The 20,031-nt window shown below is 55.1% G+C and overlaps 8 protein-coding genes across 8 annotated transcripts; 2 read left to right on the top strand and 6 right to left on the bottom strand.

The window, feature by feature from the left end:
- Nucleotides 1-1,175: 1,175 nt before the first annotated feature.
- On the bottom strand, nt 1,176-2,617 carry F5Z01DRAFT_138808 (pyridoxal phosphate-dependent transferase). The gene has a single exon (XM_046257640.1). The coding sequence runs from the start codon at nt 2,482-2,484 to the stop codon at nt 1,330-1,332; it is 1,155 nt and encodes a 384-aa protein (XP_046117354.1). The 5' UTR covers nt 2,485-2,617; the 3' UTR covers nt 1,176-1,329.
- Nucleotides 2,618-4,966: 2,349 nt separating this feature from the next.
- F5Z01DRAFT_688257 (creatine transporter) lies at nt 4,967-7,392 on the top strand (the record flags this gene model as incomplete). The annotated part of the gene is made up of 2 exons (XM_046266042.1): nt 4,967-5,074; nt 5,127-7,392. The coding sequence occupies 2 exons, from the start codon at nt 4,967-4,969 to the stop codon at nt 7,056-7,058; spliced, it is 2,040 nt and encodes a 679-aa protein (XP_046117353.1). The 3' UTR covers nt 7,059-7,392.
- On the bottom strand, nt 7,231-8,352 carry F5Z01DRAFT_623717 (uncharacterized protein; the record flags this gene model as incomplete). The annotated part of the gene is made up of 2 exons (XM_046261337.1): nt 7,231-7,724; nt 7,785-8,352. The coding sequence occupies 2 exons, from the start codon at nt 8,350-8,352 to the stop codon at nt 7,231-7,233; spliced, it is 1,062 nt and encodes a 353-aa protein (XP_046117352.1).
- Nucleotides 8,353-9,078: 726 nt separating this feature from the next.
- Nucleotides 9,079-10,853, bottom strand: F5Z01DRAFT_657187 (uncharacterized protein). The gene has a single exon (XM_046263624.1). The coding sequence runs from the start codon at nt 10,365-10,367 to the stop codon at nt 9,153-9,155; it is 1,215 nt and encodes a 404-aa protein (XP_046117351.1). The 5' UTR covers nt 10,368-10,853; the 3' UTR covers nt 9,079-9,152.
- Nucleotides 10,854-11,270: 417 nt separating this feature from the next.
- F5Z01DRAFT_688251 (uncharacterized protein) lies at nt 11,271-12,846 on the top strand (the record flags this gene model as incomplete). Its single annotated transcript, XM_046266041.1, has 4 exons — nt 11,271-11,885; nt 11,921-12,086; nt 12,144-12,607; nt 12,827-12,846. Exons 1-4 carry the CDS (start codon nt 11,714-11,716, stop codon nt 12,844-12,846), a joined length of 822 nt encoding a protein of 273 aa, XP_046117350.1. The 5' UTR covers nt 11,271-11,713.
- Nucleotides 12,847-14,346: 1,500 nt separating this feature from the next.
- On the bottom strand, nt 14,347-16,179 carry F5Z01DRAFT_688245 (proline iminopeptidase; the record flags this gene model as incomplete). The annotated part of the gene is made up of 2 exons (XM_046266040.1): nt 14,744-16,179; nt 14,347-14,403 (listed from the first exon to the last, which is right to left on the bottom strand). The coding sequence occupies exons 1-2, from the start codon at nt 15,695-15,697 to the stop codon at nt 14,347-14,349; spliced, it is 1,011 nt and encodes a 336-aa protein (XP_046117349.1). The 5' UTR covers nt 15,698-16,179.
- Nucleotides 16,115-18,119, bottom strand: F5Z01DRAFT_138718 (aldehyde dehydrogenase domain-containing protein). Its single transcript, XM_046257638.1, has 3 exons — nt 17,712-18,119; nt 17,459-17,658; nt 16,115-17,403 (listed from the first exon to the last, which is right to left on the bottom strand). Exons 1-3 carry the CDS (start codon nt 17,834-17,836, stop codon nt 16,223-16,225), a joined length of 1,506 nt encoding a protein of 501 aa, XP_046117348.1. The 5' UTR covers nt 17,837-18,119; the 3' UTR covers nt 16,115-16,222.
- F5Z01DRAFT_138717 (fungal-specific transcription factor domain-containing protein) lies at nt 18,120-19,910 on the bottom strand. The gene has a single exon (XM_046257637.1). It carries the CDS (start codon nt 19,774-19,776, stop codon nt 18,403-18,405), a length of 1,374 nt encoding a protein of 457 aa, XP_046117347.1. The 5' UTR covers nt 19,777-19,910; the 3' UTR covers nt 18,120-18,402.
- Between the last annotated feature and the right edge of the window lie 121 nt (nt 19,911-20,031).

Raw genomic sequence — 20,031 nt, 5'->3', positions numbered from 1 at the left:
CTCGGCTACAGCACATTAGTATCGCATGCGCTGAGGACCTGTTTCGTTTGGAAATGATCCAACAGGTCTGTTTCCATTGCGGACCTTTTGTCGCCATCAACCAAGGGAATCCATGACCACTCGGTTTCATGCCGTACAACAGAAGTTCTCTCGTGTGACTGTAGCGATTTGCATCGGGTCATGATGCCTCCTGAGCCGATTCACCCGAATCTCCAAGTTTGTGACACTCGAGTGTTTCCAAAACATTGTTGGAAGCCTGATATCGGCTTGAAGTTCAGTCGCGAAACAGCTCAATACACACACGTGAATACATGTAAGCCACATGAAAGCTTCACTGGTGTAATCTCTCCCCAGACCACATCATCTGGCGTCGCCAAGCGGCGCCATTCAGCATCAAGCTTTGCGGCGAATCTCCTGACACGTCTTGGCCCCATTTTGACATGAGCTTGGCGATCGTCGCGCCCCTGGCTTTGCCTAGTGCGGAAAGTGGTATCGCGGCGGGTTGCAAGCATGCGTGGATGCGCCTGTGGACTGGAAGCTTTGAAGATCATTCAAAAGGCCTTCGAATGCGTCCTTTTGACGTGAATATGTGTGCATTCATCTTGAAAGGGGCAGGGGCATTGTGAGTGATCGGAACCTGCCTGTCATGGTATAGATTTCGACCATGCGTTTGTCAGATAGCAGGCTGCACGTGCGAAACCCGAGTACATGGCCTGGACTATCTCTGATGAGGCACTTTCGCGCTTTACAACGCTTTAGAAAGAATTAGGGTTCACTCCTGCCAAGTGGTCCAAGGTGGGATGCATATCCAGGTATCTCATCTCGAGACGCTGGACGCAAAGACTGGGTGTAGATGAGACACAGAACTGCACCGATGACGGGATCAAGGAAGACTCAGCGAATGATAGTGGGCAACTGGCTCGTCATAGAGTCGATAACGGTGAAACTATCCCGAAACAAAATCGGAAGCGGTTGAACACATTGGAGGCAGGACAAATACCGACAGGCCTATGTCTGTAGACGAGTGCAGCCTGGCAGCTTCCTGATCTCATGGATGCTTCCCAGACATTGCATGTCAGATCTTGCATTCAGAGTATCAGGGGCTGCTTTCTGTGCTTCCCAATCTAGAGCCTTCCGTCATCTTACTCCTCGAGATGTTACTACTCAAGCTCGTCCAGACCGCTGGTCGTGCTCTTCTTCGCCCGTCTTGTCCATACTGCCACGAGGGCTGATTTTGGCGATAGATTCTTTACTCATAGTAAGCAGCACCAAAATTACACCGTCAAGAACCCCAGTTCAAAGGCCCACCGACCAGCCCGCAGCCTCCGCCTACACAAGCCGCGCAGTGATCGCGTAAAAAGACGCAACACCCTCCACAATACGACGCACATCCTCCTGCCTGATATTCGCGTGCACCGTCAACCTTAGGACAGGATGCTTCGGCGAGGTTGCGGGCGGGAAGAACGGCGCACCCAGTATACCCTTCTTGGAGAGATGTCGATGCAACCTCGCCATCTGCTCCTCGTCGTCCGCGCAAAGACTCACAATCGGCGACGGCAACGTCCCCGACACGCTGGCCAACCGGGACACCTCGCCCAACTCGCTGCGTAACCGCCTCGACACGTCGAGCAGCCGCGCGCGCCTGTCGTCCGCGTCGCAGATGACCTCCCACGCCGCGCGGATCCGCACAATATCATTCCGCAGCAGCGCCGAGCTGAAGATGTTGGGGAACGAGTGTTCCTTGACAAACAGACCGTGTCGCCCAAACACAACACCGGCCCGGGTCGAAAATGCCTTGGCCAGACTGGCCGTGACATAGTCCACCTCGTCCTGCAGACCGTGCAAGTGGACGAGCCCCTTGGCGCCGTACACACCGAGGGAATGCGACTCGTCGACAACCAGCAGACAGCCATACTCGTTCCGCAGCCGGACCATGTCTACCAGAGGGGCAAAGTCACCGCTCACGCTGTACAGCGACTCGACGAGGATGAGACCCGGTCCGTGCTGCCGGATCTTGTCCTCCATGTCGGCGGCGTCGTTGAGCTGGCATCGATGGAGTCTTACCTTGCGGGCGGCGAGGCCGTCGTAGAAGGACATGTGGACGAACATGTCGGCATAGACGTTGGTCCCAGGCAGACAGAGGGCATGCATGAGACCGACGTTGGCGGCGTAGCCCGACTGCGCGAGGTAGCAGTCCTTGCCGTACCACGCGCCGAGGTCGTCCTCGAGTTGGGTGTGGGGGTTCATGGTCTCGCGGGACAGGAAGAGGGGCGAGTAGACGGCGCCGCGACCGGCGGAACTCTTTAGGTCTTCTATCTGGGCCGCGAGGATGTGTGGGTGGTGGACGAGGTTGAGGTAGTCATTGTCGCAGAGGGTGATGTCGTGGTGGGCGTCCTCGGTCATGATGAGATCGCGGATGATACCCTTTTGGCCGCGCGTGCGTGTGCGGAAATACGTGTCAACTCGACCTGTGAGATTCTCCATGGCAAATGGTGTTTTTTTTAAGTGATGAATGCGAGTCCTGAGCTGTGGACAGAGAGCTGTGACCACGGGTTGTGTTGGCGAAGATGCTGGCAGAAGGGAGCCAAGTTATAGCACAGCATCGGTCTGGCCTCCCATGACGTCCTCAAACAGCTACCTGTAGGTTTCGGAATCTTTCCATCCCGGAACACAAGTATTTGAGGCCATGATCGGATCTGATTTCTTTCAGACAATGCATTGGAGGGCATGGGACGACTGTGTCGTTGTCTCACGGCTTCTGCGTACCCAATGTCTCATGGCTCCGGCAGATGTGCGAGTTCAGCTCTTGGACACAGCCGTCGACCATCTCATTCCTACCAGATGAGCGCAGACAGGTGTTGTGTTCGTTCCACGCATGCGCCCCTGGAGAGCTGAGACTCCCCGGCGCGATCCGAACATTGTCGGTGATTGTCTGGCTAGCCATGCTTCGATGATGCGTCTGGCGCTGGCATGCGAATAGCTGCACCCACGGCATAGATGTACGTCGCTTTAGAGATCTAGACCTATTTCCCTTCTCGCGACACAGTCTTCGGCGTACCATGGTACCGGTGCGCTGGGGTGGATATCTGGAGGCGAGCCACAGCGTTGGGACTGGCCCTGGCGATATCCTCGTCGTATTCAATGTCTCGGTTGATGACATCCAACCCACAGTCAACGTCTTATTGCTCATCAGGAGTCAAGAGCCTCCTGCCGGGTGACAATCTATGTTGGCGAAACTGCAGGCCTTCCACATGCGGTGTGGTGTCTGCCAAGGATCTTCTTGGCTGAGGCTTATCGGCTCTATCGCACGGCCGTCAAGCTTCAAGGGTCTTTGCCTAGGTGAGCTGTGTTTCAAACTTGTTCAGGAAGCACGTTCGAGTCCCTGGTTCGGCAGCCTCAACTTGCAGCCCTGCCTCTCTTGGCTCTGCAGGCCGGGGTGGTTCAGTCGCCAGCCACATGCGATGTGTTCAGTGTGCTGTTTATGTGTATAACTATTGTATATATAATGTCCACGCTCCCTATGCTTTGGGCAGCCCTCCTCCACCTTTCCAAAACCCTGGATCACCTGCACCGACCGACCGCTTATCTGACAACCACCCTTTAGACTTTGTGTGGCGAGGAACAGCGACGACCCTCTTTTCACCACGTGCAAGTCATTGCCAATCTCCATTGCGCATCCAGTCGCATAATCGTCACCGTCATTCGAGGACGGTCGGGCGGGGCGCGAGGCGTCCATCGCGGAGGGTGAGACAAACCCCATTCTGGATCCAGTCCCCAATCGGCGTCCCCGACGCGACATGGAGCGACTCTCTCAATTGAGCTGGACTCTGTCGACCGAGGCTTCAACGAGCTGCCACCAAGCGAGGGCTTAGGGATCATTTCGACATATGCACCCTTTCACGACAAAGGTCCGAGGCCAGCCGCGTCAAACGCGCCCAGTGATATGTCACATTGTCGCTATCAGTTGAGCCGCCCCAACCCATCCTGACAACAGTTAATCAGGACAAAGGACAAAAGGACTGGAGGCCGCCATTGCGACGTCCAATGACGAGGGGGCGGGAGGGCGGCCTCGCACTTGTGCTGTGGGTGGGTGGATTGACTCTTGTTGGTGTCCAATGTCCAATGTCCACTGATACGACCCCATTGAACATTGAACTCTATCCGCCATAAGCTTAGAAGCTACGTACCTTCTGGAATGCGCTACTGGGCGGCTCCAATATGTACGTAGTAAGCCTCCATTTAAGCTTGAGGCCATCCCCGCGTCGACATGGAGACTGTCACTGGACACACTGGAGTCGAGACGCAAGCGTCCGCCCGGGGCAGCACCAAGTCGGGCATTGTATGACACATGGAAAAGGCGAGGCGGCTTGCGTGTGTGGAGAGAGACAAGAGCAAGGCTGAGTCGACCAGCCAATGCCCGTCCGCCCAGTGATGGCAATGGTCACGTCCCAATGGTCCCCATCGCCAAGCGCGCCCAATGACCCCAGGTTCCGTGCGTGCCAAGGAGCTTAGGGGCCTGTGAATGTCTGGGTCTGTTGGCTCGTGCCACGGCCACAGTGTCTGTGCGTGCGTGCGTGCGTGCGTGCGGGGGAGATTGCTGGCGCGGCGATGCATCATGGACGCGCTTCCTTGGAGGCTTCGATTGCTTCGAATCGCCGCAATGGGTGCTCCCAGTGTGGCACGGATCCTTGCTGCCAAGAACCAGCGTCTAGCCGTGTGCCGAAGGCTGAAGATAACGCGGTCCAGCTACGTAGGGGGCACTCGCTCACGTGCAATCGATGGCTGGTCGCTCGTTACGTACGTAGTGAGTGAGATGGGCACGCGGTTGCTTGCTTTAAATGCGCCTGTCCTCCACACTCGGGGCGGATCTCTTCTCCTCCTCCTCCACCACCTTTTCCTCGCCATCCTCCACTCGATTGACACTCGCCAAACCGACCAGCGCAGGTCAGCCAGCCAGACAGCAATCATGGGCTTTGGAAAGAAGATCCTCCACGTGCTGTCCCCTCCAGGGGACAAGGAGTCGGACGGGCGCGACAAGTTCCCCAACCGCCTCTCGTTCATCCTCGCGGCCATTGTGCGTTCTTGCGACTTTCCCCTCAACCGATATCAAATGCTAACACACACAGGGCGGCGCCGTCGGCCTGGGCAATGTCCTCCGCTACCCATCCGTCGTCTTCCAGAACAGCGGCCTCCAGTGGTTCATCCCGTACCTCATCGCCCTCTTCTTCCTCGGCATCCCCGTCCTGCTGCTCGAGCTCAGCCTGGGCAATGCCTACCGCGCGGGCGTCGTCACCTCCTTCAACGGCATGAACCGTCGCGCGCGGGGTGTCGGTCTGGGCGTCGTCCTCACCGGCTACATGGTTGTTTGCTACTACGTGCCCATCCTCTCGTGGGTCATGCACTACTTCCGCTCCTCGTTCCAGAGCCCGCTGCCCTGGGACGGTCGCGGCACCGAGTTCTACATGCAGGACGTCATCGCCAACAAGGACCCCATCCCCGGCGAGATTAACGCGGCTGGCGACGTCGTCCGCTACACCGTCTACCCGGGCAGCGGCATGGTCGGCGAGACGGTCGGCTGGACGGCCTTTATCTGGTTCTGCGTCTGGCTCAGCATGTTCAAGGGCGTCGGCGTCACGGGTCGCGCCATCTACTTCACCATGGGTCTGCCCATTGTCATGCTCATCATCCTGCTCGGCCGCTCCGCCTCGCTCGACGACGCCGTCGTCGGCATCCGCTATTACTTTGCCGAGTGGCACGGCGGCAAGCTCGCCAGCGGCAAGATCTGGCAGGCCGCCTGTGGCCAGATCTTCTTCTCCATCGGCGTCGGCTTTGGCTACTTCACCACCTACTCGTCCTACAGCTCGCGCTTTGCCAACATTGTGCAGGACACGCTCATCATCGCCTTTAGCAACTCCCTGTTTGAGATTGTCGCCGGCTTCGTCGTCTTCAGCATCGTCGGCTTCCTCGGCCTCAACCCCAACAACCCAGAGGACAACGCCGCCGTCGGCACCTTTACCGTCGGCTTCCTCACCTACCCGCTCGCCCTCAGCCAAATGTCCGGCTCCAACTTCTTCTCCGTCGTCTGGTTCCTCACCATTGCCCTGCTCGGCATCAGCTCCTCCGTCGCCCTCGTCGAGTCCCTCATCACCATCGTCAACGAGAGTCTGCTCGGCAACCACGTCAAGCGCTGGAAGACGGCCACCGCCATTGTCATCATCTCCTTCCTCATCTCCCTCGTCTACTGCACCCAGTTTGGCTACTACTTCCTCGACGCCGTCGACACCTGGGTCAACAACATCACCCTCCTCCTCATCGTCTGGTCCGAGATTGTCGCCATGTCCGTCCTCTACCGCAAGCCCGACGTCTGCGACCAGGTCGGCAAGCTCTCCTTTTACCTCTACACAGCCGCCTACGTCCTCTCCATGTTCCTCGGTGTGGTCGTCGGTCAAGCCGTCTCTCCTGGCGCCGGCGCCGGTGTCGGTTTCGGCATCTTTGTTGTCGGCACCATTGCCAGCGTCCTCCTCGCTCGCACGCCAACCTCAGTGGCCCCCCGGTTCTTTGGCCGCAGCGCACTCATCAGCAAGTGGTGGTGGCTCGCCCTCTACTCCACCAACCAACTGCGTCGCGACTTTAATGTCATTCTCAGCCACGGCGGCAACTGGCGGATTCCCTTCTTCTGGGGTCCCGTCCTGCGCTACATCTCCGCCCCCATCCTCGCCATCATCGCCTCCTTTGCCTACCCGGATTTCTATGCCCGCGGCCGCCTCGACCCCCTCCACATCTGCGGCTTCACCTTTGCCCACGTCGCCCTCTTCTTTGCTGTGGCTGGACTTATCGTGCCACGTGCCTTTGATGTCTTTGTCCAGCCGGACCGCCGCAACGAGAGCAAGATCACCGCCGCGCCCCAGGCCCTCATGCCCGGCTTTGTCGCGCGCGTCCACGAGGCCCGTAACGGCGTCGTTCACGGGGAGGAGGCCGGCACCTATGATAATACCTATGACAATGGTACCGAGCACTTTGGCCATGGACACGGGAACGGGAAGAAGCTTGACGGGTAGGGGTGGGCCGGTGGGCGCCCTTAGAGCAGAGTTCTATAGCTAGTAGCTAGCTGCGGCAAGAATCCCTGACCAAACAATGATTCCAGAGACAAAATCCGCATACACGCTGTGAAATAAAGTGCAGTTGATTCATACGTCTCGTTCTCTCATTCATCTCGTCCAAGCCAATGCTTCAACGGAAGAGAGAAGTATGAGTAGGATATCCGGTCCTGGAACTGGCGCGGATAGGGGCGGAGACATGTTCTTCCTTCTTTGCTTGCCTCTTTACCGTTTCTCGAAAGTGAGCATCCCAATTGAGGCCCTGGATGCCATCACGAAGGCGCTGGAAGATGGGCTTGATTTTGTTTGTCAGGTTGCATTCCTGCCTGTGTCTACCGCCGTCGAATAATGCGGATCCTGGTCCTGGTCCTGGCTCACCCGTATACCTGGGGGCGTGAATCTTCTCCACGGCTGCTTGAAATGCATCGAAACTGAATCCATGGAATGGCGCCTGCGGTTGAGGATCATAGAGTCCGAGTGTGTGCAGGCCTTTGGCAAGAAGGCCAAACTGAAACGCAGCGCAGTTATAGGAGCAAGGCGGATCATGCTTATAGAAGCTCTGTAGAAGCGCATGAACCTGTCCAATGGTCTTTGCCACGAGGTCCTGTCTGGCCTTTTCAAGAGGGTCTTGGGGGAAAATTGTTAGAAATGTACGCAACATGTAGACAGCACCCACCTCCTACATACCTCGAATGAGTGCTAAGGGCGGCAGGTCGAGGTGATGTATCGGGCCCCGAGAATGCAACAGATAGACCTTGGTCAGCTTCTGGAACATTTCTTTCTCTTGGAAAATGCAAGACACGAGCAGCCGGAGCAAAAAGCCGGTGCCGTACTGCCACTCGGCCGGCGTCTCAATCTGCTCAGCCCAGACCTGAAAAAAGAAGTCGACGGCTTTGTGGAACTTGTAATAATCTACAACGACAGCCACCTTTGCCAGAAGGTCGAGACTTATTTTCCGAGGGACCTGGTGTGTTTGTCCGTGAACGATGGACATGACCAGTCGTAAGGCTTCAAGGTTCATGTTCTCAGCACGCACGACGTGAGCAAATTCACCAGACTCAGGCACGCTCTCGGCAAACCCCTTTGTCAAGGCACTCTTGAAGTAATCTGAAGCCAGGATCAAGTGTTGCGACGAGAGACGCATCTTGCGCTCGGCTTCATGTGGCGTCGGCACAAATTCCCAAGAATACCCTTTAGGCTGCGTTGAACTTGAGACCGGCAATGTTGGGGGCAGGCCGCCAAAGACAAGAGGCATCGTGGACTTCTCCGTCGTTGAGGCACTGGTCTTGTGCGTTGGCAGATGATTGGGCCACGGACTGACTGCATCCACGTCCACCCAGGTCATTTGAGGGCGGGTGAGGATGAGCAGCGTGTCGCCAGACGCATCAAAGTCGTTGGACGTGTCAAACGTCAATGCCGTTGTCATCTTGAAGAGCGAGGCCGATTACTTGGACAGCGCGTGGTCTGATCAATGATTGATGGAAACTTGCACAAGGAACATGAAGCAAGCTGCTGAAAGTTGAAGTTGAGTGTACGGAGCGTTGGAGAATTGCAGGACATGCTATGCGTTCAAGTTATTTACATAACGGGGCCCTATTCGGAGTCCAGATCTCAACCCCTTGTTGGGAAATTAATTAGCAAGGTGCCCTTCCTCGTCTGTTCCCGTGCGAAGCATAAAGATGATCAACTGCAAAATGTTCATGTTGAAGGTAAAATTGACACAACAGCTGTTTCATGCGGATGGGGTCGAGGACGAACGCGAGTTGAAAAAGTGATTAGACTACCCTGTAGCATGACGTTCGGATCACGACGGGCATGTGACCCATTGGTTTCTCTAGGCAGCACTCGAGTGTTATTTACAGTCCTCGAATTATTCTCAAATCAAGTTCAGACCCATAAACAAAGGCAATCACATCCACTTGGTGATAATGTGGCAGCAGCTGTCATGGGGGGGCTTCCCTTTAACAAGCACGTGGAAACTCAGCGAGGCGTTTGTCCAATTATTACTGATATTGTATTACGAACTCGAGATACGAAGAATCTTTCCTATGCACCTCAAGATAAATCATCTACATCAAATAGACCATCCTCATGCATCTGCCGCACAACAGGATAGACAGCCCGCGCAAAGTTGCTCCTCCTCTCCAACACATATAGTGGTGTGATCTTTTCGAAATTGGGGACTTTATGACCCCAACGAGCCGCCGTAAAAGCATGCAAGAGATACGTAGACGACCAGTCTCGGGCCCAGTCGGGAAAGTCTCCAGGCGTCTCCCACCGCTCGTCAAACGCTTCGTCGTACGTCGGCAGCGGGCTAGTATCAGTCGCGTTGGCGAAATTGGATAGCACATCGTCGTGTGGCGCAAAGAGCTTGTCCGTATCGTCATTTTCCCAGCTGCCAGGTGCAAAGGCGTCGCGCTCCATGATGAGCATCTCTCCTGGCTCGCGGACGAGACGCTGTCCAAATTTCGTGATCACCTCGTTGCTGTGCGTCGTCCAGCCTCCTGTGTAGGCAGTGTGCATCCCGTGCATCCATCGCTCGACCATCTTCCCCCCTTTGACGGACATGAAAATCCCACTGTTGATCTGGCCGCCTAGCTGCCTGCCAGCAATCGCTTTGAACCCGCTTTCTCGGAGGATGCGTATGTCTCGCAGCGCGTGGACGTCGAAGTCAATGTACACCCCACCAAGCTCATGCACTTGTTTCACTCGTACGAAATCGGACCTATGCTCCATGCCTTGGATTTCCTTGCCGGTGTTCGTATGCGTTGGTGCCTCGACGGTGTTGATACGGAGATTATCGAACATGTTGAAAATGAGCTTGTTCCACTTCCCAGACTGTCCCTCGCGTGCTCGTGTTATCGCCTGCCCCTGTTCGTCGGCATTGGTGTGGAGGTAGATGACGTCTGGCTTCCAGTAGTACCATGCGGCGTACATGGAGAGGAAGTGTTTGAATTGGAACGAAAAGTCTTTTTCGGGGTCTGAGAGAACGAACACAAAGTGGACGTGGTTGGGAATGTATCTATGTTCAGTCGTCGCGGGAGTGTCGCAGGTCACTGATGCCGGAGAGTTTGATGCTGGAGCATCTGTTGCTGGAGGGCGCGGCGATATACTATGTGTGTCTGCCACTGAGGATGCAAAAAAGAGGAGATTTAATGTCAGAATGAAAATAGCGAATGACAAAATGATCGCTTTGGTGGAAATATGGCTCCATGCCACGAACAACCGCGATGTCCCAGCTTTCCGCACATTGCTGGAATCCGGTATCATGACGGCGGAGTGTGGGCAAGGATGAGTGATACAAGAAAAGAAAGGGGAAACAGAAATACAAGAATAAAGAAGTTATCGCTCTCGCTTGTCGCTTGAAAATTAATGGAGAGAGGAAAGTATGCAGACAACACCGGTCGGGGAGGAATTGTTTGTCGAGAGTAAGCCCCCTAATCCTAAGCGCGATACGAAGTAGATGCAGCCCACCAGGTGAGAACACGAAAGGGGAGACGCTAATTATGGAAAGGCTCCCGGTGTCAACTGTCAAGGCCAGACGGCGATTGCCGACGTAGTATCCGTTGGTCAGCTTGCAGCATGTTGACAATATGTCGAGCCAGCCGTGCGTACGGAGTACCAATGTCAAGACTGGTAATCGGGTTGATGATTGCGCAGAGCTTGCCCTCAAGTCTCGAAAAGCCAAATGAGAAATACCACGGGTTGGTCCGTCACAGGCTGGAAAGATTCTCATTCCAAAGTCTTGAATTTTTCTCTCGATCGTTCTGCCTCTCTCCCTGATACAGCGTACTCCGTACACATACCTGGATGATGAATATGCATGTTGGTTCTGCTCAAACGCAAACTGCATCCCAGTAATGTTGGACGTCCTCAACGGGCAGGGGAGATAAGACTCAGAGACGTCGTCTATTGGCCTATGACCGGGATAACCCCCATTGAGCATCTTGGCGCTCACGGCCCCAAATCCCGATGCCCGAGCGGCTCAAATCGGCATCTGATTAGAGCCGCCCAAACCACACGCCTGGTACCAACACGTCACTTGTCGTCAGTAATGATTAGCCTAATAGGGCATGGTTCCTTGAGCTCGCCTGACGCCAAGACTGTTGGTTGCGACGATATTGAACAAGGCTCGCAGAAGAAGACTGGATTCACCAGGCAGCTTGTCCATCGCTATGATGTAGAAGCTGGAGCCTGTATCCGTATCAGGGCTTTGATGGCATCCAGAAATTGTCACCTCTCACGTAACCAGGGTATATCGATCTAGGTAGAAGGCGGCGGCACGCTTAGACCAATTCACGTCTCTGCCTACGTGCTCGGCTTCATGCAAAGAAGCCTGGATTCTCATGCTGTTGGTTCACCCCTGGTTCTTTGCGACAAAGATCCAGCCCCTTGGCACAGCGTTGGCATTCGTGTGTCGTAGTCCAGTCGTACTGGGAGTATTGCCGCCGTCTCTGGACATGTGCACTTCGTTTTTGTATGACCCCTTTGATCTGTGCTGAGTTCGCGATACCTGGAACCCGCAAGTAACACTCCTCAAGAGACTGCCATTTTCTCAGTACGACTCGACCGATGTATTACAGAGACTGAATTTCTTGACACTTCCAGACACCAATATGGGAACATTCACGGGTCTTCAAGGCACAGTCCTCGGCCCTCTCACGACGTCGTGGGTGGCCCCATCGTTCTGCACTGCTCACGTGCTGCCTTGTTCAACATGCTCGGAAGGCTTTCGTGGGCAATCCTGCGTGGTTGGCACGGATGGAAAGGCAAGCGAGCAGGATAACTGTTAACCAGTTGCTGGCCACCGGCAACTGCGAGAGCGGGCACGCCGGTACATCCCTTTGTTGGCTGGGGCTTCTACTCTCCGGGGACCGGATGCCCTACAGGATATTCAGCAGCTTGCACCGCTCGCTACGGCAAAGGTCCCGAGTGGAAGATTCAGTTTGATCTACAAGAAGGCGAGACTGCCGTCGGCTGTTGTCCAACGTGAGTTCGCTCTCCGTCGTATTGGAAGGCTTCCTTGACTGACTCGCATACAAACAGGGGTTTCGATTGTACCAACCGAAATGGTAATACATGCATTCAGATTGCCGGAACACAAACGGGCGAAAGTGTGGTGGTACAGACAGGGACCTGCTCCGGCACCGAACTTGCCAATATCCGAGCGGCGACATTTCCCGACAAGATTACTATCACAACCACCCGGACAGACGACGGAGAAAAGTCTACCGAGAAAGAGATAGTCAGACGCGACGTAACTCTGCTGGCGCCCATGATTCAGATCAACTACCAGTCCTCTGACCTGTTACCGACCGAAACGGACCGGACCTCCACAATCAGGAGCACCACGGGGAGTAGTCCAGGGGGCACCGAGACTGGGCAAGAACGACCTCAAGACCTGGGAGACGATACCACACCCGGCATTTCCGGCGAAAAGATCGGAATAATAGTTGGCGTGACAGTCGGTGGGCTTTTGGCAGTTGCCGGTGCTGCTTGGTTCATCTGGCGTCGAAAGAGACGGAACAGGACGAGGAACCCACCGGCACTTGAATATCACGCCTCTCACAGCGATACTCACGAGCCAAAGGACCGTTACGATAAGAATGCTTGGATGTATCCGGCGGAGATGCCAGGTCAGCATGTCCCTGTGGAGCTACCGGGTAGCTATGCACCTGCTGGACGATAGGTTTATACAGTGTACATTCACATTATTGCTCATTTCTTAGATTTTTCCTACAAGCGCTGAAAGACCGTTTTGCTATTACGAATGCTCTTAATGATATGTGCATGCATTTTGAACCACCTCGTGGGCAATGGCACTTGGAATCTGCGTTGCGTCACAAGGGCTCAAATCGCGAAACCATTGAATAGGGGCTCAACTCACCGGTTGAACCTCACTCCAGGTACCGGCGTTCGACTGGTAGAGCCCAGTGTGTCGTAGAATCAGCGCGTTCGTCTTCATATTTCCATTGATCTCAATGCCCCTTTAATACGGTGTACACCTGAACGATTAGTATTGCCGGGGGTCGGGACCAGCCGCCGGGGTGGGGTTCGCGGAACGCGGTCCACACCGGGGTGGATCGTGGGTTACGGATACATCTTATATTCTCCGGAGTCCGGAGTCTAGGCCGACCTTCTTACATGTTGCTACTCTTGAGTGCGACCTGGTGGCCTCATCTAGACGTAACGTGAATTCAGTTTCCCCACAGGGTCTAGCTCAGCTCAAGCGGGCTCTCAACCCCTGACAATTATCTCAATCCTTTTTCTCCTCTTGCAACCGCAGCGAGAGACGAAAAGGACATCCATGAGCCGGAGTGCTTTATTGTATGTTATCTTTGGGAGAAAAGACTGTTATTAAAGGAATGTTTCCTTCAAAAAAGCCTCGAACCCACAGAATTCCGTGTCGGATGCCGCGGACTGCACGTCCCTCGGCTGAGTGATGAATCCCTCATGAATGAGGCCGACCCAGATACGTGGAAAATCAAAGCGATTATAAACTAGAAATATGCTGATTTCTACCTATATCGAGTTGAGTGGCTATTTTGCATGTCCACACGACTAGGCTGATCGCCCGCAGTCGATAGTGAGGAGGGCGATTCTTCTGACCTCTTGGGGTCCCTCGTTTCACAATCTGTGAAGCATAAGTTAAAGAAATGATAATTTCTGTAGAAAGGAGGAAGAACCTACCGGGTATACAGAACCCAAAAAGCAAATAGCACTTACAGCCCAGTAGACTATCGCCCTGTCATTGATTTATCTCTACCCTGGGTCATTTATTTTACGAGTGTATATCAGGAGGTTTGTGAGTGAATCTGAAGCGTGTAAGGTTGCTGAGTAATCGCCTAGATGACCCTCCGTGGCCCATTCTCGGGCCGTATACCACAATGTGGCTTTTAAGGTAGGGAACGAGCCGAGTATAGCAGAGAGCGGCCTGTGTTATCTACTTCGTGGTGTTTTGGTTTCTTGAGCTGGCGAGGACTGAGGTATCTGCCACGTTAGACGGCACAAGCGCGATGATTCTGAACTCAAGAGCATGTTTCCAGGGATTGCTTTCTGATTGGCAAATTCTATTTTACTTGTTAAGAAGCAGCGTGCATGTGACACTGTTAGCCCACTCACGAACCCGGTCTGTATCAGAACATAAAAGTGACTTGGCACGTTCTCGAGTGCTATCACTCTAGCAAATCATCCATTTTTGTCCAAGCCAGTCTTCCAGTCAATCTTCCAGTCAATCTCCAATTCACGCTTACATCCGCGCCATGTTATCGCAGATCTCAATCAGCTTGGCCTTTGTACCATGTTCCTGTGCATCTGTCAGTAGTCCTCTTACGATGAGGAACAGCAGACCAGAACAGCGAGAATGAATATCCACTATCTGAAGAAGATGCTGATGCTCAGAAAAGTGGAAGAACGCGACAGCGCGAAGATGCTGCCTTTTGAGGGCAGCTGTGGGCCGAATGTGCAGCCTGATGTAATATCTCAGAAAGGTCGAACAGGCTGGTCCGAGCGGTTTGTGTCAATTGGCGACCAGGGTATTGTGTTGATTAGACCCTCTGCAATTTTGATGGGACAAAAGCTCGAACCAGCCTGTTCGACCTTTCTGAGATATTACGGTAACCTTCTGGCTTCCATGGCGGACTTACATTTGCGCTGTGTCCCGCGTCGGGGATCATGTGTAGCGTTGAGTTCTTCAGCCCCTTGTGGAGCTCCCACGCGGTGCGAGCCGGGCACACCATGTCGTAGCGGCCCTGGACGATCTCACATGGTATATCCTCGATGCGCTCCAGGCTGCTTGGCTTCAGCAGGATGCCATCCTCAAGCCATGCTTCGTGGACAAAGTAGTGGCATTCAATGCGAGCTTGTTGAATGTTCCATTTCTCCGTCCGAACGACCTTCTGCATGAGTCCAGGGTCACGGGTCAGTGTGCTCGCCGTGGTCTCGTACTTGTTCCAGACGCGCGCAGCGGCCTTATGGATGCGCGGGTCCTCATGACACAGGAGGCGGTAGTACTCGCTCAGCATCGTGGCCGGTTCGTCCAAGCTCTGAGGGCCTTTGGTGGACTGGGAGCGCAGGTACTGCATCAGCTCGTCGTATTCCTCTGGGAAGACCTGGCTGATGACCCCGTGCGCGCCAAAGTTATTCACCAGCTCGCTCTTTCGCACAGTGAAGATCCCTCGAAGAACGAGAGCGCCTACAACCTGTGGGTGTCCCTGTGCATACGCGAGTGCGAGGGATGATCCCCACGAGCCACCAAAGACCATGGCCCACTTGTCAATGTTCAAGTGCTTCCGCAGCTGCTCTATGTCTTCGACAAGGTGGTGTGTGGTATTTTCACGGATCTCAGCTACAGGTGTTGACTTGCCTGCTCCGCGCTGGTCCATAAGAACCACGCGATAGACTTCGGGGTCGAAGAAGCATGTGTTGGCCAGTTTCGTGCCGCCTCCGGGACCGCCGTGGAGGAACATGACAGGTCGGCCATTGGGCGCGCCATACTGAGCGTACCAGATGTTGTGGATGTCGCCGACTGGGAGGAAACCAGAGTCGAAGGGGTCTTCGTGCCCATAGCCTGATGATGGCTTGGGGGTGGAAGAAGTCATATCGGGCTTTGGCTGGAGTCTGATTAGGGTCACTTGATAGGGTCATATAGGTTGAGATGAAAGGCCAGTGATGGAAATTTATTCATTCCAGGGCAGCCTTTGTCAGAGCATGATGAGTCAATAATAGGGGCAGTTGTTGATCTGATATCCCATCGATTAGTGTATTGTTAGTCAATAATAGTGGCAGTTGTTGATCTAATATCCCACCGTAGTAACACATGCACAATGCGCAAACGAATATTCGTTGTTCACTCTCAGCAGGTATCGGCATATGGTCAGCCCGCATACAGACCACAATCACGGGATACATTTGGTCTGCATTCGTCTGTGCGGGTGTGATTCACGCTATAATTCATTTTCAGGACTCATAGGGACCGTACGGGCTCAACGATTGCTACAAGAGCCATCGATACTTGAAACACTGCTGGCTACAAGGTGAAAGACTTGCTAGAATAATATCACCCGAGAACTTGCTGAGTCACTTTTGCGTTCTGATACAGACCTCCTAACTCTCCGTCCGTCCACTCACAACTTACTCCCCATATTCACATGCACCGCCTTGATCTGCGAGTACGCCTCCAGCCCAGCCTCACCAAGCTCCCTCCCAATGCCACTCTGCTTCACACCGCCAAACGGAATCCGCGGGTCCGAGTCCTGGCTGCTGTTGATCCAGACCATACCCGCCTCGATCCGCTCGGCCATCCTGTGACCCCTCTCCATATCCTTTGTGAAGATGGACGACCCGAGTCCGTACGTCGAGTCGTTGGCGAGTGCCAGCGCCTCTTCCTCCGTCTTGAAGCGGCACACGGTCACGACCGGACCAAAGATCTCCTCCTTGAACACACGCATCGAGGGCTTGACATCCGTGAACACGGTCGGTGCAATGAAGAAACCCTGACCGCCCTGGTCCTCACGCAGGGTCTTCCCGCCGGTAGCCACTTTGGCCCCCTCATCCTTGCCAATGTTGATGTACTCCAGGATGCGCTTATACTGGGCCTCTGACACCTGCGGGCCCTGGTATGTGTTGGTCTCCCATTGGCTTCCCACCTTGCTGACGGTCTTGATCGTCTTGAGGAACGTCTCCATGAAGCTGTCATACACACTCTCCTGCACGAGGATGCGGGATGTAGCTGTGCAGATCTGCCCTTGGTTGGAGAAGATGCCGAGATGGGCCCATTTCGCCGCCTGCTCGAGGTCTGCATCGTCAAAGACCATAAGCGGCGACTTGCCACCGGTCTCTAGCGTGATGTTCTTGAGCGTCTTGGCGGCAGCGCCCATGATCTGCTTAGCTGTGGCTGTCGAGCCCGTAAAGGCGATCTTGTCGACTAGTGGGTGTTGCGACAGCGGCGAGCCAGCCTCCGCACCGAGTCCGTTGATAATGTTCACGACACCCGGTGGGAAGCCAGCTTTTTTAATCAAGGTTCCCAGGACCAAGATGGACAGCGGCGTTTGCTCCGCTGCCTTGATCACAATCGTGTTACCGCACGCGAGGGCCGGACCGAGCTTCCAGGCGGCCATGCCCAATGGGTAGTTCCACGGGATGATCTGGCCAACGACGCCAATGGGCTGACGGATGGTATAGGCAAACTTCTGGCGGGTGGTGCTGATTGTCTGACCAAACACCTTGTCCGCCCAGCCGGCGTAGTAGCGAAACGTCGTGACAACCTCCACAATGTCCCCTTCCAATGCGTCCGCGTACGTTTTGCCTGCGCAGCCTGTCAAAAAACAACATCAAACACAGCCCGCGCCAGAAACACTCACCATTGTCCCAGGCCTCAATCGTCGCGAGCATCTCCCGGTTCTGCTCTACCAGATCCGCGAGCTTGTACATGAGGTGTCCGCGGTCAGTCGGGGCAAGGTCTGCCCAGGCAGGGTCATGCAGCGCCTTCTTCGCAGCTTGCACGGCCTTGTCGACATCTTGCTCGTTGGCTGCGGCGACGGAAGCAATGGCCTTCTCGGTGCTGCGACATGTCAGTTTTCTTGCACCTCCCAGGGCATGTGTAGCGCGACTCACGCTGGGTCAATCGAGGTAATCGTCTTCCCACTCGACGAAGGGACAAACTCGTTGTTTATGAAAAGACCCGTGGGCTGCGTGTATTTGCGCCCATTGGGGGCTTCAAGGTCTACAGAGAGAGGCATGATGATGGTGATCTGATGGGGGTGACTGTGTAGGACATGTGAGAGAGCAAGTATCGCAAGGGTGAGATGATTTTAAGGCGACGCTCCGCAGGAGCTCGACGCGTTATCAGGACATTCGCCTCGGCTGGCTCTGGAGCGGAGCAGGCGGATGCCCCCATCTCCTCATGGACAAACAGCGTAACATCTTCCATCCATCCATTGGAGAAGAGGGTGATGACAGACTGGCACAACAGATACGTCGATGAGGTGGGGGTGGACCGTGGGACCCTGAACAGCCGGTTCCGGTCCGGGCTCGCCAGGTGGATGAGCATAAGGACACGCCCGTGGCGTTGGACTCGAATCTTCCCCAAAGGGGTAAAATAGCCATCCTCCCCAAGACGCGTCCCCTCCTTCTTGGAGTCCTGAGTCGGATGCAGGCTGATGATCACGAGGATTCCCCGCATGGGCTCGAGAGGCAAGTGATTGTTGTTCACAGACTGTAAATGGAGAGTCTTGGCATTGGGAATTTCTCACGCTGTTTTGTTGCCATGTACGTATTGAGAATGTTCATGTATTAGATACAGAATTTACAGGATAAGCACCTGCCCCCCTAAATGAGAAAACATGGCCGTCCAGGTCATCTCGGTCGGCTGCTGCGCCCACACGGCATTCACACAGTCCGTCATGGCCTTGATGGAGGCAAAGCGCATCTTATCGCGGATAACTTCCAGCAACTCCACGACCTCGGCCCGCTGCTGACTCGACAACGCGTGCGCGCCCGCCACAAACAGCGGGAACAGAATACAATGCAGCGCCTTGGAAGGCTTGGATATCTCAGAAATGCACGCCAAACAGGACTGCACGCTCGTCTGCACAAGATGGTGGTGGGTCGGTAGGCCGCACACCGCACGATAGAGGAAGATGAGTGCCGCGCACTGAAATGACCGAATCAACGCAATGGCGTGGACGGCATCAGGAGCATCGTGGGCCTTGTCCCGCGGACTAGCCTCCCCGTCCACGAGGGTTTGGGGCGAGCGTGGCATGTTCTCCCACGCAAATGCCACTTCAAAGTTACGAACCTCGTCCATGGACAATTCCACGACGCCCCGGGCTATTGACTCGTGGTAGAATGCCATGGCACTCATCTCTCGCAGGACCGTGGCGAGCGACCCTCGCCCGAGGGGATCACGTCCCCACCACACGGCGCCTTCGTCCACGGCCTGCCATATATCAGGGGCATAAGACGGCGCAGTACCTTGCAGCATTGCGGTCGTCAAGTCTGCTGACGCAAACTCGGCTAGCAACATTTGCATGGGCTCTGGACCAGACCGTAGAACACTGACAAAGCCACCGAGTTGGGCGAGGATGGCTGTAACGCCCTGGCGATGACTAGCAGTCGACGCATCGGCCCCATTAGGTTCCAGGAATCCGTCGTGCAGGTGCAGTAGTAACACAGCGAAGAGCAACACAAGCAAGGAACCTGAGAGTCCCCTTCCTTCGCTGCAGCAATGGTCAATCTCTGATTTGATAGCTGCGAGGCACTCGAGTCGTCGGACGTTGAAAGTGGAGCCCCGATCAGTGCCGTTCTGCAGAATGCGATGCGACTCGGAGAGCACGCATGCAGCGAGAAGCACGACGCGATGTTCGAGAGCGACGGGGAGAGGCGGGGGGCAGATCTCCTCGGATGTCTGGAGCAGCGGCCAGACGCGACAGTGAAAGTAGTCGAGCGCTCTCTTCTCGCTCCATTCAAGGCCGTTGTTACCCAGCCCCGGTAGACCCTGATGCAAGCCTGGCGCGGCGCGAACTGGTGGGCGCGTGCTCCATCGGATCAGTTGAGCGTTGTAGTCGCAGTTCGCGCCCGACTTTGCGCAGCGTAGACAGACAGGCTTGGTGAGGTCGCATTTCGTGCGGCGCTTCTTGCAAGGCCAGCATGAACCCTCCACGACCCGGATTCTCACCATGGAGACGTTTGTGCTCGGCCAGGCGAAATGGCGTCGATTAGAGGAGGCGGCTGGAGGCGTGGATGCTGCGCAGCCACTGGACTTGCTGGTGCAGCATGAACGAGTCTGCGTCCTCTCGGTGAACGCGACGTGTGTCCAGCATCTCCTGGGCGCTGCCGGGGCAGCAGGCTCGTCGATGCTGCGTGGGATGAAGGTTGGTGTTTGTGATGCTGGATGTTGGTGGTGAGGAATTGCTTCTGTGTGATTCTGGCGATT

The sequence above is a fragment of the Emericellopsis atlantica genome (assembly GCF_019669845.1).
Source record: "Emericellopsis atlantica unplaced genomic scaffold F5Z01scaffold_16, whole genome shotgun sequence".
NCBI lineage: Eukaryota > Fungi > Ascomycota > Sordariomycetes > Hypocreales > Bionectriaceae > Emericellopsis > Emericellopsis atlantica.
This window is presented reverse-complemented; position numbering and strand designations above follow the sequence as displayed.